Source organism: Psammomys obesus, unplaced genomic scaffold, assembly GCF_907164565.1.
Source record: "Psammomys obesus unplaced genomic scaffold, mPsaObe1.curated_primary_1811, whole genome shotgun sequence".
In the NCBI taxonomy this organism is placed as follows: domain Eukaryota; kingdom Metazoa; phylum Chordata; class Mammalia; order Rodentia; family Muridae; genus Psammomys; species Psammomys obesus.
In genome coordinates, this window is record NW_026590859.1 from 9,441,156 (window position 1) to 9,457,216 (window position 16,061).

The 16,061-nt window shown below is 46.5% G+C and overlaps 1 protein-coding gene across 1 annotated transcript in view; it reads left to right on the plus strand.

Annotated features, from left to right (window-relative positions):
• Mtarc2 (mitochondrial amidoxime reducing component 2) overlaps positions 1-13,811 on the plus strand; it is a 31,328-nt gene extending 17,517 nt beyond the window's left edge. The window contains exons 5-8 of the mRNA XM_055609156.1: positions 5,115-5,176; positions 5,268-5,339; positions 7,783-7,930; positions 13,072-13,811. Of these exons, the coding sequence (XP_055465131.1) occupies positions 5,115-5,176; positions 5,268-5,339; positions 7,783-7,909 (261 nt within the window). The 3' untranslated portion in view covers positions 7,910-7,930; positions 13,072-13,811. The remainder of the gene's footprint in view (positions 1-5,114; positions 5,177-5,267; positions 5,340-7,782; positions 7,931-13,071) is intronic.
• The last annotated feature ends 2,250 nt before the right edge of the window (positions 13,812-16,061 follow it).

The following is a 16,061-nucleotide window of genomic DNA, read 5'->3' on the forward strand; positions in this document are numbered from 1 at the left end:
TGATCCACTGCAGAAACGCTTCCAGGTAAAGTAAGTTCTTTTCTGTTATAGCAGTGAATCTGAAGTACTGCACCCTGGCTGGGGCGTAACTTGATGGCAGAGCGCCCGTCCTGCCTGCACACTGGAGACCCTGCCTTGGTTCACAGGGTGTTTGTCATGGCGCATTGCCAGCACAGGCGCCCAGAGCTCTCTCTCTCTCTCAGGTGTTTCCCTGGTCTCTGTGCTACTCTAAACACCAACCCACATAGGCGTCCATTGTCACGTGGTGCATGCTTTCTCTCTGGCCATGTGCATAAACGCATAATGGTCATGCACAAGTGTGATGCATTTTATGTAGAGATGTTTATGTAGACATAGCCGCTTCTGCTCACAGAGAGAAATAAGAAGGAAGGAAGGAAGGGAGGGTCTCTATATTCTATTTTAAGTTTCATACACTTAAGGCAAATACCTATAGGGGTTTTAAGGAACATCTCAACAAACAAACAAAACCCTCACCTGTGCTGCTTCGTGTGGTTCCCTTCCTCGCCTCCAGTCTTTACCTTTTTCTTGGGGTCTTGCTTATGGTGGAAAGCCTTGTGTACTGTTAGTTTCCTATTTACAAAATGTGCACAACCTGACAGAATTTCCAGGAGGGGCTGGCAAGATGGCACAGCAGTTAGGAGCACTGGCTGCTTTTGCTGAGGACCCGCATCTGACTCCCAGCACTCACATGGTGGCTCCAGACCCTGGGGATCCAGTGCTCTGTCTTCCTCAGGCACCGCATGCACGTGGTGTAGAGAAACACACGCAAAACACCTGTACTCAGTAAAATAATAATAGTGGTGGTAACAACAACAACAACAATAATAATATTCCCAGTGTTAACTCCGCAGAGTGCAACCCATTACACGAACCATTTTCCCTCTCTCCTTGACCATTTCCCTTCCTTTTCCTCTCATTTTCAACTCACAGATCCCTCCTCACCTTGCCTAGGTGCCGGACTTTATCAGAATGCAGTGGGCTTTTTAACCAGTAGGGGGCACACTAGGCTCTTCTAATGGTTTCCTCGAGGAAGCCCCTGGAATCTTGCTGGATAGTGATTTCTTTGAGATGGATGTGTCTGGTGTGAACATTAAACTCATCCATTGTGAATTTAAATTTTCAGTTTTTTTTAAACATTCTTTTTAGGAACTGAATTAACCATTGCATTTAAACTTAAGTGTAGTTGTTTTCAAAGCAGTTAGTGCTTTTGAACCAAAATGTGGACAATGATCAGGAGGGGCTGAATGCCTGGTAAAGCCTTAACAGTGTCAAGACGCAGTTAGAGTTGGTGTTAAGGACAGACTGGAGGAGACCAGACAAATTGCTAATGAGCCCTGCAGTGGCCCCATGGAACAGGTGACCTAAATTTGTCTTGTTGAGCTAAAACTCTAACTGAACATTTCAGGTCTCTGGCTTTCTGCTATAGCCACCGTGAAGAATTCTCCCAGACAAGTGGCTTGGGATGTTGAACTCGCTGTCACTTGGAACAAGGGAATTGAATACAAGGTTGGAGAGGCTTTGGAGTCCCACACTGCTAGTGGCTCGCATTCCTGTGGCTGCGGCGCCCTCGTCTGGTAGAGGGCGCCCAGAAAACTTGGCTGCTTACAGTCCTGGGCCCTTTTCCCTTCCCCAGGCAGGCGCCGTACCAGCCACCCAGGGAGGCGTGCCCCAGGCTTCCCTTGCGGTGCCACTGTTTGAACAGGGTTTGTCCACAGTCAGTGGCATCGCTTGTCACATGGTGGGGCCTTTCACAAAGCTTTCACAAAGCTCGCATAGCTCCTGGGCCAAATGACTGCTCGGAGTTTATTTCCACCGGGAGCAGTTTCCTGGAGGATGTCTGGGGACACAGGGTATCTGTGGAGACTCTGTACTGCAGCTGTGGTCATACTGGTGGGAGGTAGAGGCCCAAGTGAGGAGCTGGTTTGCCTTTGACTATGGAGTGTGCGATGACATCGTAGCCAGGCGCAGAAGGGGAGACTAGACAGTGCTCACCCCTGCCCTTGCTCTGGCCTCTGTAGAAACTTAAGTCCCTCTCATCACTCCACCACACCCACTAAGCCACCAGCTGAGCAGGGGTCAATTCCTCATCACTCACTTCTCTGCACATCTGTTACACTCAAGATCCTCAGAAGCCTCACCTGGTTGAGGTCAGTGTCCAAGGAACATTCTTTGCATCTGATTGCAGATGCTGTGTTGATTTATGGGGAGTGTGCTGAGGCCCCGTCCTCAAATATCCCGTTTCTTCCTAGAGACCTAGACAAAGGTTTGTACTGTTAATCAGTGGGTCTCAGCAGGACAGCCACAAACCTTCAAGAGATGGACCCCAGACTGTGTTCTTTCAGAGATAGGGCTTGTGTAGCCAGGGCTGGCTTTGAGCTCACTGTGTAGCCAAGGACCCCTTGAATCATGGCATTCCTGATTCTTCTCTCTCTCTCTCTCTCTTTCTCTCTCTCTCTCTCTCTCTCTCTCGAGCTGAGACTACAGGTGTGACCATCGTGCCAGGCTCCCAAGTCACCTTTTATTAGTAAGCGGGTCCGTAACCTTTATGTAAGCATGTGAATGTTTGTATTAAATATGTAGCCACAGTGTTTATAAGAGGCCATAGATGTACGGCCCTGCCGTATTGATGGTTTTGGGTTGAGGACACTTGAGAAGGCAAATGCAGGAGATCACGCTGATGTCGGAGTCTGTTTCTCTCACAGCCCAGGCTAGGGTGTCCTCAGCAGAGACAGGAAGCTGGGGCCGAGGGACCTGCCCAGACAAGGGAAACTGATCTTTTTCTGCTTGGTCATGGCCCCATCTGCCTTGCCACGCGCTCAGAACCTCCTGCTCTCTGTCCTTTCAGTGTGTGAGTAGTCAACTCTGGCTGGGTCCTTAAGTCTACCCTCTATTATGAAAGCATGGGTCATATGAAATATGTATGTATGCATACATGCTTTTCTTTTTATCTCTGTTTCATGTCAATTTAATTATCAGACTTAGCGGAAGGGTCCCAAGAGGATAGATATTTTGCCTCCCGTAGGGTGTACTCCACATAATCTGTGTATATGTGGGTGTATGTGTGTGTAGCCCTTCATAGATTCTGCCAGCTGCAGCTAAAACATGACTTGGTGTCTGGAGGGATGGCTCAGTGGTTAGCAGTGTTCCCTGTGCAATCATAAGGATCCCGGCACCCATGTGACAAGCCGGGACCTCACAAACACCTGAAACTCCAGCTTTGCGGTACTTGAAGGCCTGTCCTGGCCTCTGCATGCAAACAGGTGCAGGCACCCCTCCCCCAAACACCTCACGGTGTACCACACTCACATACACATTCCAACAAAATAAGCCTTTTTTAAAAGGAAAGTTTTCAAATACAGGGTCGAGACCTCAGTACTGAGCTGTACACCTTTAGTTCATTATTTCCTAAGTGAAACAATGTACCTATGACTTAGTTGAACACAAATGAACTAGAAATGATCTAAAGTCTGCGGGAATGTGTGCGTAGATTAAGAGGCAGTACCACACCAAGGCCATTTCACATAGGACATACACTCTTGACGATTTGGGATTCTGAAGTGGGTGCTGGAAACAACCCCCTTTCTGGACACCAGGGGACACTGAAATGTGTACAGGTGCCTGTGTGTGGGGGAACCATATGCAGTGTTTTGACAGTGTGTTTTATGTGTGTGCACATGTATGTGCGTTTATGTTTCTGCATGTGTCTGTGTTTCTTTTTTAGGAAGGTGCTTTACTCACTTGTGTTTGTGTGAGCCTGTGTGAGTGTCTGCGCACTGTGTATGTGCAGTGCCTGTGACGGCCACAAGAGGGGAGCGACTCCCCTGGAACTGGAGCCGTGAGCTGTCAGGTGGGTGCTGGGAAGTGGACCCAGGTCCTCTGCGAAAGCAGCCAGTGCTCTTAACCACTGAACCATCTCTCTAGCCCCAGTGCATGTGTCTTGTGTATAATGTTTGTGTATGTGTGCATTTACATGTCTGTGCGTCTGTATTTGCATGTACGTGTATGCACATTTGTGTATGTGTTCGTAAGTAGATGTGTGTTGGTGTGTATGTATAAACACACATATGTATGTATGTGTGTGTATGTATGTTTGTATGTGCGTTAGTGTGTTTGAGTGTATAAGTGTTTCTGTAAACAGAACTGAAAGTTTGTGTATATATGTCATCTTTGTGGGTGGATTGAAAGTGCACGGGAGGATGAAAGCTTTGCCTTCAGAGTAAAAGGTTTTCAAACCTAGCTGTCCTGCTTCCTCCTTGTGGGACTTCAGAGAGTGCTGCAGTGTTCTGCACGTCCGTGTCTTGGGGAACATGGGAATCGCAGTAGCACCTCCCTTCAGGTTATGAGGACCAATTGAAGACCGGGGTTCAAGGGTGGAAAGGCAAGGCACGCTCAGTGGCCGCGGGATGCCTGTCCCATTTCACACCGCATCCTGTGGGAATGACAGGCGGGGAAACCCTGGTTGACTATACGTGGGTGATGTCTCACGCAGCCCTCAGACCTTCCCCGGCCTCTGCTGCAGCTGAAAGCAGGGCTTCTCGACCTTCCCACTGCTGTGACCCTCTAACACAGCCCCTCATGCTGTTGTGTCCCCCAAGCATAGGATTAATTTTATTACCGTTATGAATCGTAATGTAAACATTTTTTTGGAGATTGAGGGTTGCCGAAGGGGTCTCGACCCATAGGTTGGGAGCTGCTGAGTTAAACCATAGGCAGGGGTAGGCTTGTCTCAGAAGCTGCAGGTTTCTCGTGTGTGTCAGCAAAGCAGTCTGAAGATTCTGCTGCGAGCTATGTGCTTGTGAGGGTCTGTTCTTGCTCACTTAGCAGAATCAGTGATTGGGACTGTGAATCAGGAGGAAGGTGCCTGGGGCTGGGAGGTCATGCAGTGGGCGAGTGCTTTAGGGTCCATATTCAGGGCTGTAGGATGTTTTTAAGGTAAATCATGTGTCATGAGTTGACCGTGCACTGCCTCTCTCGGGCACGTTCCGCAGTTCCTTGTGTCCTTGTGTGCTCCCTCCTTCTGCTGGTGTCACACTTAGTCCCTGACCAAGACAAAGGGAGCCTGACTCTAAAGACACTTCTTCCTCTTCTCCTAGGACACTTGGGATGAACTCCTGATTGGTGATGTGGAGATGAAAAAGGTGCTGAACTGCCCCAGGTAAAGACAGCTTAGACGTGGCCTCTGGGTCGTGCAGTACACATTGATTTGTAACCGCCATGTGCTCCTGACACAAAACGCTCTTTGACAGGTGTGTTTTCACTACAGTGGACCCAGACACCGGAATCATAGACAGAAAGGAGCCGCTGGAAACCCTGAAGAGGTAGGACGCCAGCACGTGCCCACAACTACCCATCATGTGTCAGGCCCTGATGTCCCTACCCCGGAGCACCTTCCTTTGACTTGTCTCTGTCCCTCATGGCCTGTGGGTCCTTGTTTCTTCCTCATCTTATTTCCCTAATTTTCTAGATCGATCCTCTATTCTGACACATTCTCAGGTGTACAATTTCTATTTCAAAACTCTCATCAACTTGTGTGTGTGTGTGTGTGTGTGTGTGTGTAAGTCATATGATGACATATTGGATGACTTTGTCAGTCACTTTTCACCCCTTTTGGGTTTGTTGTATAGTAGATTCCTTTTCTTTTTTAAATGACTATTTATTTATTTGTTTGTTTGTTTGTTTGTTTGTTTGTTTGTTACCTTGTGTGGGTTGCTGTTTTGTCTGTCTGTATGTCTGTGAGGGTGTTGGATCCCCTGAAGCTGGAGTTACAGGTGGTTGTGAGCAGCCATGTGGGTGCTGGGAATTGGAGCCAGGCCCCTGTGGAAGAGCAGCCAGTGCTCTTAACTGCTGACCCACCTCTCCAGCTGACCCATCTCTCCAGCTCTTAGATTTATTTTCGAAGGGCGGAACTCCTAGACAGTTGAGAGCTGCTGTCAGGGACGGTGCCACTGTCCTCACTTCTAGACACTCGCCTGTGTTCCCTGAGTCCCCTCAGTGAGGAACAGGTCTCTCACACTTCATTCCTGTGCGGCCTTTGCATCTGAAGCATCATACACCATTCCTTATGGACACCATTCTCTGCTCCCATATCAGGAACGTCTAACCTCAGTTCATATCCCATAGCTGTAATGGTCTCAACTTGCTCCAAACTGTCTAAGCCCAGGTCTTCAGAAAACGCTAGGTAGCTAGGGCTTTCTGGGCCAGTCTTAGGGTTTCAAGACATATAGAATTTGGTCCTTGTTTCCTCTAATGTCAAAGAGGCATGTCATACTGACAGTAAAAATGTGCGACCCTCAGTGGCACCTATGCAAGTACCTGAGATTAGCTGTGTAAGCCTTTCCTGCAGAGGTAGAAAGTACTTCAGAGTGACTGGGCCAGGACCAGCTTGGACGGTGTGCCAGCAAGGAGGGAAAGACACGCAAGTTGGCGGTGCCAACCAGGATGCACTTCACTTTATGTTTGAAACAAGGTTTCTCACTGGCCTGGAACTTGCCAGTGAGCCCCACGGGCCATCTGTCCCTGCCTTCCCAGTACCGGGATGATAGGCGGGTGCCACTGGGTTTTTTCTGCCTGCTGGAGATCTGAACCCAGGTCCTGTAGCTGCCCAGCAGCCATTTTACCAACTGCCTCACCAGGCCCTCTTACTAATTTTTAAAAATTCAAGAGGCCCCAGGGTTTCATCACAAACATTGCAAAAACTGTAAAAGGACAAAAAGACCTAACTGAAAATTTTTAGGGGTGGCTGTATTATCTTGTTTGCCTTTCCTCTGTTTTTATTGTTTGTAGGAGGCCTTTGGATTTACAGTTCTATGTTCTCTGCTTTTTAAAACACAGTGATGATAATTTTTTTCAGCTAAGGACTTCATGAGCAGCCCCACTGGTCAGCGGCCCTCTTTCTTAAGTTTTGTTTGCCCAGGAACGGCAGTTTTGAGCCTTAATGTTGGAGAAGTTGAAAGCCTAGGGAACAAATGCCTCGAACCAGAGCTCTGGCAAATGTTCTAGTCTCGTTGCTGTAGCAAAATACACCGATGAAAGCAACGCAAAGGAGAAAGGTTTGCTTGCGCTCACAATGCCAGCTAGCCATGCATCATTGTGGGAAGTTAAGGCAGGAAGGTACCACACTTAGTCACGTCGCCTCTAGTGATGAGCAGGGAAACGAATGCACACATGCTTGCTGTGCTGAGCTTGGTTTTCCACTCAGGGCCCCTAGCCTAGGGAATGGTGCCGCCCACACTGGGCTGGGTCTTCCCACATCAGCTAACTTAATTCAGACAGGCACAGGCCACGCCAGTGTAGGCAGTCTGTCGTTGAGACTCTTCTCTGAGGTGTTTCTCGGTGGTCATTGCAGTCCATGAGGAGTGGTTCCAGTTGGAGATTTCATGAGAGTTTTTTCCCATGAGTTTTGAGTCCAAGGTCCCTGAGTAATAACATATTTGTACAATACTGACACAAAGTCACATTGCTGTTGTTATTTTTTGAGAGAGGGTTTTTTCCTGTGTAATTCTGCCTGACCTGGAACTTACTTTGTAGGCCAGGCTGGCCTCAAACTCAGATCCTCCTGAGGGCTGGGATTAAAGGTGTGTACTACCACACCTGGCTTTAGAGAACCCACAATTATTTGGCTACTTTACAGTCGTTCCTGTCCACCTTTAGAAAGGGCTTGTTGGCCCACAATTAGCCTAAGGAACGAACTTCCAAGTTCTGTGGATAACACTAGATTCCTGTTTCCCTTTGGTCCCTGATGACAGCTTTTGACTCTTTCAGCTACCGCCTGTGTGACCCTTCTGTGAAGAATCTGTACCAGTCCTCCCCACTTTTTGGGATGTATTTCTCAGTGGAAAAAATTGGAAGCCTGCGAGTCGGTGACCCTGTGTATCGGATGTTGGATTAGTGGATCCAGTGGGGTGACACGGTAAAAGCTTCGCTCTTCATCTAGAACTCAGTGTCTTGACAACACGACCTCATTTTCTTGTCTTCTGATACTTTAAAACAATTTTTTTTTAATATCTTTTTTTCTGTGTATGGATGTTTTGCTTGCATGTATGTCTGCGCCCCACATGCATGACAGTGCCTGAGGAAGCCAGAAGATGGCCCCAGATCCCCTGGAAGTGGAGGTACAGATAGCTGTGAGCTGCCATCCAAGTGCTAGGAATCAAACCTGTGCCCTCTGGAAGAACATCCAGTGCTCTTAACCACTGAGCCAGCTCATTCAGATGCTTTCTAAAGAACCTTATGCTGTTTTAATTCTTAGGAGACTGAGCAGTTTGGGAATCAGAAAAAATGCTCTGCCCCATTACTTCGATAATTTATTTACTTTTACCCAGCATTCCCCATCCTGCTTCCCATTTGTTTACAAAGTAGGGGCTGCCCCGCCAAACTGGCAGGTGCCCCTGGTTCCCTGGGGGAACATCATTAAAGGAGTAAGGCGCCAGGAATAAGGATCCTAGTACTTGAGGCAGAGGCAGGCAGATCTCTGAGTTCAGGGCCAACCCGGTCTACAAAGGGAGTTCCGGAATACCAGGGCTACACAGAGAAACCCTATCTCGAAAGACAAACAAAACAAAACAACACAAAAAAAGAATAAGGAATGAAGGGAAATGGTCCTCTAGGGTTAGCTGTGGGGTTTTTGTTTGTTTGTGTTTGTTTTCTGTCTGAGAAAATGAGGAAAATATTGAGAGTGGGTGCTTTATCAGACACCACTTAAATATAAATTCAAGTTTAAAAGTGCCAGTGCACTACTCACTAGATCATGATGCTGAAGTAGAAAATAACATTTTGGTTTTCTTTTTTTGTTGTTGTTGTTCTTTTGGTTTTCTTTGTTTGTTTGTTTTTGAGACAGGGTTTTTCTCTTTAGCCTTGGCTGTCCTGGACTCACTTTGTAGATCAGGCTGGCCTTGAACTCACAGTGATATGCTTGCCTCTGCCTCCCTGAGTGCTGGGATTACAGGTGTGTGCCATCATACCCGGCTGAAAAAATGATGTTCTTACACTGATTGTATCTGGTCAGCTCGAGCCCTGAATCCTGCAGGCGCAAGCTGCACCCTCAAGTTATAGGAATGAGGAGTCATGGAAGACCTTCCCTTGAAGCTTCTAAACAGCATCTGTAGCAAAATCTATTATCTACCCTCAGAAGAATAACTTTTCCTCCTCCTCCTTCTCCTCCTCCTTCTCTTCTTGTTCTTCCTCTTTTCCCTCCTCTTCCTCTTCTTCTTCCTCTTCCTCCTCCTCCTCTTCTTTCATTTTTTGAGACAGGACTTCTTTGTGCAGCTCTGGCTGTCCTGGACTCACCCTGTAGAGATTCACCTGCCTCTGCCTCCCCAATGCTGGGATTAAAGGCATGGGCCACCACTGCCTGGAGTTCTTCTTTGTAAAGATTTATTTATTTTTATTTCATGTGGACGAGTGTCTTGCCTGTATACATGAATGTATACCATATACATGCAGTACTAGCAAAGGCCAGAAGAGACTGGGGGATTCCATGGAACTGGAGTGACAGAGGGTTGCGAGCTGTCACATGGGCTCTTGGAGCCAAACCCTGAGCCATCTCTCCAAGCTTTATTTCCTAGTTTTTTTAATTAAAAATTTTATTTTTTATATGTTAATTACAGTTTATTCATTTTTGTGTCCCAGCTGTAGCCCCTCCCTTCCTTACCCCCCCTCCCTCCCTTATCTCCTCCCATGCCCCTCTCCAAGTCTACTGATAGGGGAGGTCCTCCTCTCCTTCGATCTGACCCTAACTTATCAGGTTTCATCAGGAGTGGCTGCATTGTACTCCTCTGTGGCCTGGCAAGGCTGCTCCCCCATCAGGGGGAGGTGATCAAGCAAGAAGGAGGACTCTGGGTAAGATGATCTATCCTCACTCAGAAAGACAAACGGGATGGACATTGAAAGAAGGAGAAAACAGGTAACAGGTCAGGAGCCTAACACAGAGGGCCTCTGAAAGACTCTACACAGCAGTGTATCAAAGCAGATGCTGAGACTCATAACCAAACCTTGGGCAGAGTGTAGGAAAGCTTAGGAAAGAAGTGGGGGGTAGGGAGGGCATAATAAGACCTGGAGAGGACAGGAGTTCCACAAGGAGAGCAACAAAACCAGAAAATCTGGGCACATGGGGTCTTTTCTGAGACTGATTCTCCAACCAAGGACCATTCATGGATATAACCTAGAACCCCTGCACAGATGTAGCCCATGACAGCTCAGTAGCCAAGTAGGTTCCCTAGTAAGGGGAACGGAACAGGGACTGTCTCTGACATTTCCTAGTTTTTAAAGTCACCTCATGGCCCAAACCTCCGATCGAGACTCTTCTCTCTAATTATTCCCTGGGATTCTCACTATGGTCACCTCTCTGCAGCTCTATCACCTACCTGTGTGACTGACAATACTGAGGACAAAGTGCCATAGAGGTTCATGTTACTCAGGGTGACAGCAGATACACTGGGGTTCATTTTTAGCTCCAAGTCTTTATGGACTGCGAATAGGAAATAAAGGTTGTCCTAACCAAAACATTTAATACAAGTTATTTTGGTATTAATTCATTATCTCAGAAGCTCCATACATATTCGTTATGATTTTTTTTATTGCCCTTTTGGTCTGTGGCACAGTCTTGAGTCACATTTATAGCCATTGTGCTATAAATGTGAGACAGGAAATGGGAAAAAAGGAAATCAGCATCTTTTGGCTTCTTTTATGGGGTGAAAAAGAGATCATTCAGCATGACCAAAGTTTGACTAAGACTGTGTATAAGCAGCCCCAAATACATATTACAAGGAGTTTTTAAAGACAAAGAACACAGAAAAACTACATCCTGTTAGCAGTGCAGGGGGAAGCAAGCAAGCAGTTGAAGGAGCCAAGGAACATGCAGGCAGCTGGGGCATTTTGACCCTGAGTTTCCAGAACAGGATTGAGTGCTTTCCCACGGGACTTTTCAGGCCAAGGGGTAGAAACCAAAGATGGCGTCAGCTAAGACAGAGGGAGTAATCTTACCCTGTTACAGCTCTCTGTGGGATGAGGCATGGAATCATACTTGCCACCATAATTCCTTGTTGTTGTTGTTGTTATTGTTGTTCTCCTCTTCCTCCTCCTTCTTTTGTTTTTTTGAGACAGGGTTTTTCTGTGTAGTTCTGGCTGTCCTGGAACTCACTCTGTAGACCAGGCTGGTCCTGAACGCAGTGATCTGCCTGCCTCTGCCTTCTGAGTCCTGGGATTAAAGGCATGTGCCTCTTTGCCAGGTATTGGTATAATGTTCTTTTGGAATGTATATACTTTACCCTTGTTCATTCAAATGCTGAGTTCTCTCCCTCACTCTCTGGTTTCAAACCGAACATTGCATTGTGATACTTATTCTAAGCATCACCTATCTCAACTCTAAGATTTCACTAAAAGCAAGTATAATGTGGGAAATCTAAGTGTTAGGAAACTATGAGGGCTTGGAGGTTTAGGATGGAGTAACTATTGCCTAGCATTGTGTTCTAGGTTAATTAAATAAATCATAGTTTTCTGTGTGGTGATTTGGTTACACAGCTGTTTAGGAGTAACAGTAGCTTTAATAAAAGATAAACCAATAGTAAATATTAATCAATATTAATCACTACCTACAACAGCCAAGCGACTTTCTTTCCTTCTTCCTTCCTTCCTTCCTTCCTTCCTTCCTTCCTTCCTTCCTTCCTTCCTTCCTTTCTCTCTCTCTTTCTTTCTTTCCTTCTTCCCTCCCTCTCTCCCTCCTACCCTCCCTCCTTCCTTCCTTCCTCCCTCCCTCCCTCCCTTCCTCTTTCTCTTTCTTTCTTTCTTTCTTTCTTTCTTTCTTTCTTTCTTTCTTTCTTTCTTTCTTTCTTCTGTCTAAACATCTTGGAAATGCTTCTCATAGAACATAGGGTGTATTTTGTAAGAATCTTTGTGAGGGCTGGAGAGATGGCTCAGTGTGTAAATGTGCCTGGCCACAAGTCTGACGTCCTGAGTTCAGTTCCCCAGATCCACATTGCAAGGGGAGAACTGGTTCTACCAAGTTGCCTTTTGAGCTCCGCATTCATGTCATGTCATATGTATATTCACACACACTTACATGTACACATTCATACACTCACACACACTTACACGTACACATTCACACACACACACACACACACACACACACACACAAATCAATAAATGTAATTTGAAACATTTTAAAATAGCCAGATGTATTAGCTACCACCTTTAATCCCAGCACTTGGGAGGCAGAGAAAGGTAGATCTCTGTGAGTTCGAGGCCAGCCTGGTCTCTATAGTGAGTTTCAGGACAGTACTACACTGTAAGACCATGTTTCCAAAAACATTGAAAAAGTTAAATAAAATCCTTGTGGTTCAAAATTAATGAATTTTACAATTGATCTGTCTTGGAATTGATGAAATACAGAAGATACTAGAGAGGAAATGGCAGATCCTACTGGGCCCTGTCCTGCTGTTCCAGCTGTGGGTGCCTGAGCCCCATGACTTCCACGTTTGAGGCCCTACAGTCACTTGGTGACAGACCTACCTATTCAGATCCCACCTCCAGTAAACAACAGCAGTTCACTCTGGCAGTTTCTGCTTGCTCAGCTTTCCAGGAGGCCTTGAGCTTTAAAAACCCTAAGATAACCTCTCACCATCCCATTGGGCCTCTGAGGGAGAAATGATAATAGACGCTTAATAGAAAAGCAGTCAAGGCTCACATTGCCAACTGACCTAGCATCGTGGAGCTGAGATGATGCAGCCAAGAGCCGCGGTCCTCACCCGGCATACTGTTGTACTCTTATGAGTGAGGAAATAACACCATAGGAGTCGTACCACTTTTATCACTACCCTTGAGCCTTTGTGGGAACAGTCTGACCACACTCAACACTATCAAGTAAGAGAGACCCCTTCTCAGGACTCCGATGGGAATCCATTTTCATAAGCAGCTGTTTTCCCTGTGGTGTTTTCTACAGGTTATGCTTCACATTCCTTACTCTTCCACGAGTGACTGTTCTGCTCAGTTTTAAATTATTTATAACCAAGAGTCTGAGTAACAAAATAACAGAGAGTCTTATCATTTATTCAGCTTCCAGGTCCTAGGAGATACAACTGGCGGCCACGGGCATCTTCTTCCTGGAGATGAATCTCTACTCTTCCTTCAGAGCTGCATGAGTCCTGAATTAATTCAAGACAAGTACCAGAGGTGGTTTGGGAATGTGAGGGTGTATAAATTTTAGATAATGAAGTTTAAAAAAAATAAACAAAATTGAATGTTACTCCCACTATTACATTTTCTAATTCCTGCTGAGTAAAGACAGTTTAAAGAGACAACTTAAAAGCTGCCATTAAAAAAAAGTGTTTATACATTTTATAGGTATATTTTTTGAGAGAAGTGGGAAAACAAGTCATCATGTCCTGAATATCTTCTGTGTTAACGTGCTCATAAAGGCCTGGCCCTGACCTAGCTGTTGAGCCCTGCTGAGTTTGGGTTTATGATTGTCTTCGCCTTATCGTTATAGAACCAGGGTTATGCTTAAATATGGAAATGATTTCATAGATCATGGGGTTATTTTGTTCATAGATTATATCTTTATATTTCATTCTGATTCTATTGCAACATAAAACATTTATCTGTAATTGTCAATTCTTCCAATTCTGCAAGAGAATGGAATGTCAAAGAATGGAATCTTCAGAAGAAGAAATGAGCTGGAGAAGCCATGAACATTTTTTTAAAGGTTCATATGTATTGTTCATAAGAAAGATGAACTGTCTTGCTGTAACAGTACATGTACCCACTAAGTAACATATAAATGGGTTAACACCCTTGTGGTTGTGTGGTTTCTTTATCATTAGTAATTGTGACTCTTTTCCTACTTCACCTGGGACATTTGCTTCTTTCTCGTTTTACAAAATCATTGTGATGCATCTTCCCTGGGTTCCAAACGTTACCTCTTGTCACTCATGTGTACAGGCCGCCTTGACCTGCACGCACATGACTGTCAAAAGCAGTGCTTCTCAACCTGTGGATCACAGCCCCTTCATAGGGGTCCAATATCAGATATCCTGCACATCAGATATTTACATTATGATTCAAAACAGTAGCAAAGTTATGAAGTAGCAATGGAAATAATTCTATGCTTGGGGGTCACCACAACATGAGGAACCGTATTAAAAGGTCACAGCATAAGGAAGGTTGAGAACCACTGGTCATTGTATCTGATGATTTCAAAAGACATCTCATAGTCAATAGGGAACAGCTGTTGCTTTCTGCTGCCTTTTCCTTTGCTGGGTTCTGGCCCAGCGTTCAAACCCTCACCTTCAGCAGGCTGTGAGGTGAAAGTGATAGGCAAGCTGTATCCTGAGTACATTTTGGAAATGATAAATTTTTTTTTGAGACAGGATTTCTCTGTGTAGCCTTGGCTATCCTGGACTGGCTTTGTAGACCAGGCTGGCCTCGAACTCACAGAGATCCACTTGCCTCTGCCTCCCCAAATGCTGGGATTACAGCTGATCGAGTCATACTCAGGTTAAAGTCAACCATTAAAATGTAAGCCATTTCCCCTTTACATTGCCAACGAGAGACAGGAAGGTGCTGAACACACTCAGGTCCTGGCGCTGTCAAGGTGCCTTTCTGTGGAGAGCGAAGAGCCCTGTGGTACCCATCACCACTGCGTCGCTTACTTTTCCGTCTCTGGAAAAACAAAAAAAAACCAAAACAACAACAACAACAACAACAACAAAAAACAAAAACAAAACAAAACAAAAAAACATGCCCTGAGAGAACAACCTGAAAGATTCGTTTGTGCCACAGTTTCAAAGGCCTCTGAGCTCGCTCCCCTGCTCTCTTGGGAGCGTTGAGCAGAGGGGACATTCTTTACCTCATAAGCATGGGAAGCAGATGGGTGGGAAGGGGCCAGGTGAACAAGCCCCCAGGAGATTTTCTTCCTCCTCAGCTAGGCTTCAGTCTCTCTATGTGCTTCTGCCTCCCCAAATAGTGCTGGGGCATTCCAGCCAGAGGGCAACCATAGCCCAAACCCAGGGAAGCAAGGTGGCCAGTCAGCTGAGGCCAGTGAACTCATGCGTAGCTGTCTGTGTGCTCCACTCTTCACACAGTGGCCTCTGGGTCATCTGTACAGAGACTCCAGCTGTCACACATTGCCTGGCCCTCCGTGACATCCTCCTTCTTGCATGTTTCATGCCAGCATCACCGGAACATCAAGTTCTGGGGACTGTCCCTTGTCTGCTTCAGATGCTGCCCATAGCAGGATCCTTCCGGGCAAGGTGTGATCCTGCCATCGCAGAACCTCCAATGTGCCCACTGCAGCCTCTCTGGAAAGGAGGCCTGTTGTCGGACCGGTGTGGACTCTTTCTGGGAGACAGGCTCCCCCTGCAGCTGACACCTAGGCTCCCAGCCTTTTCCTTCTCTCAGCCTGAGACTTGGGGTGGGGTGGGGAAGAGGGTTTTCCAGTTTCTTGGGGTCTACCGTTTGAAAAGTCTGATGGCCAGAGGAAGGGACACAAGCCTCTCTTTAGAAAAACCTTCTTTCCAGCCTCGCCGCCTGCAGCCACCTACGCCCACCCCCGTTGCCCTCTGCCCCTTGGCTGAAACTGGCATGAAACCTGAGAAAAGGAGGATGTCACAGAGGGCCAGGCAATGTGTGACACAGCTGGAGCCCCTGACTCAGAGGCCACTGTGGGAAGAGTTGAGCACACAGATGGCTACGCATGAGTTCACTGGCCTCAGCTGACCGGTCAGCCTTTGTTTTTAGTACAAAGTTCGGTCCCTCTGCCCTGTTGTAGTAGAGAAATAGCTTTCTCCCTGTTAGAACAGCCTGGAATAAAGACCTGGCATTTTAACAGCTTGACACATCAAACAGGTGCCTTGGTGCCTAAGGCACTGGGCTGGCCTTGGCTTTGTCGTTCAAGATACGGTGACATTTGGAAGTGACAAGCAGCAGAGTCTGCCTCAAAGTGCCAGGGACCGGCAGAGAAAAGAGCCTGGTGGTTTAAGTACCAGTCCAAGGTCTGTGCACTTGAGGGTAGCTCTGAGGCCTAGGCAAGGAGAAGCGAGATCCTG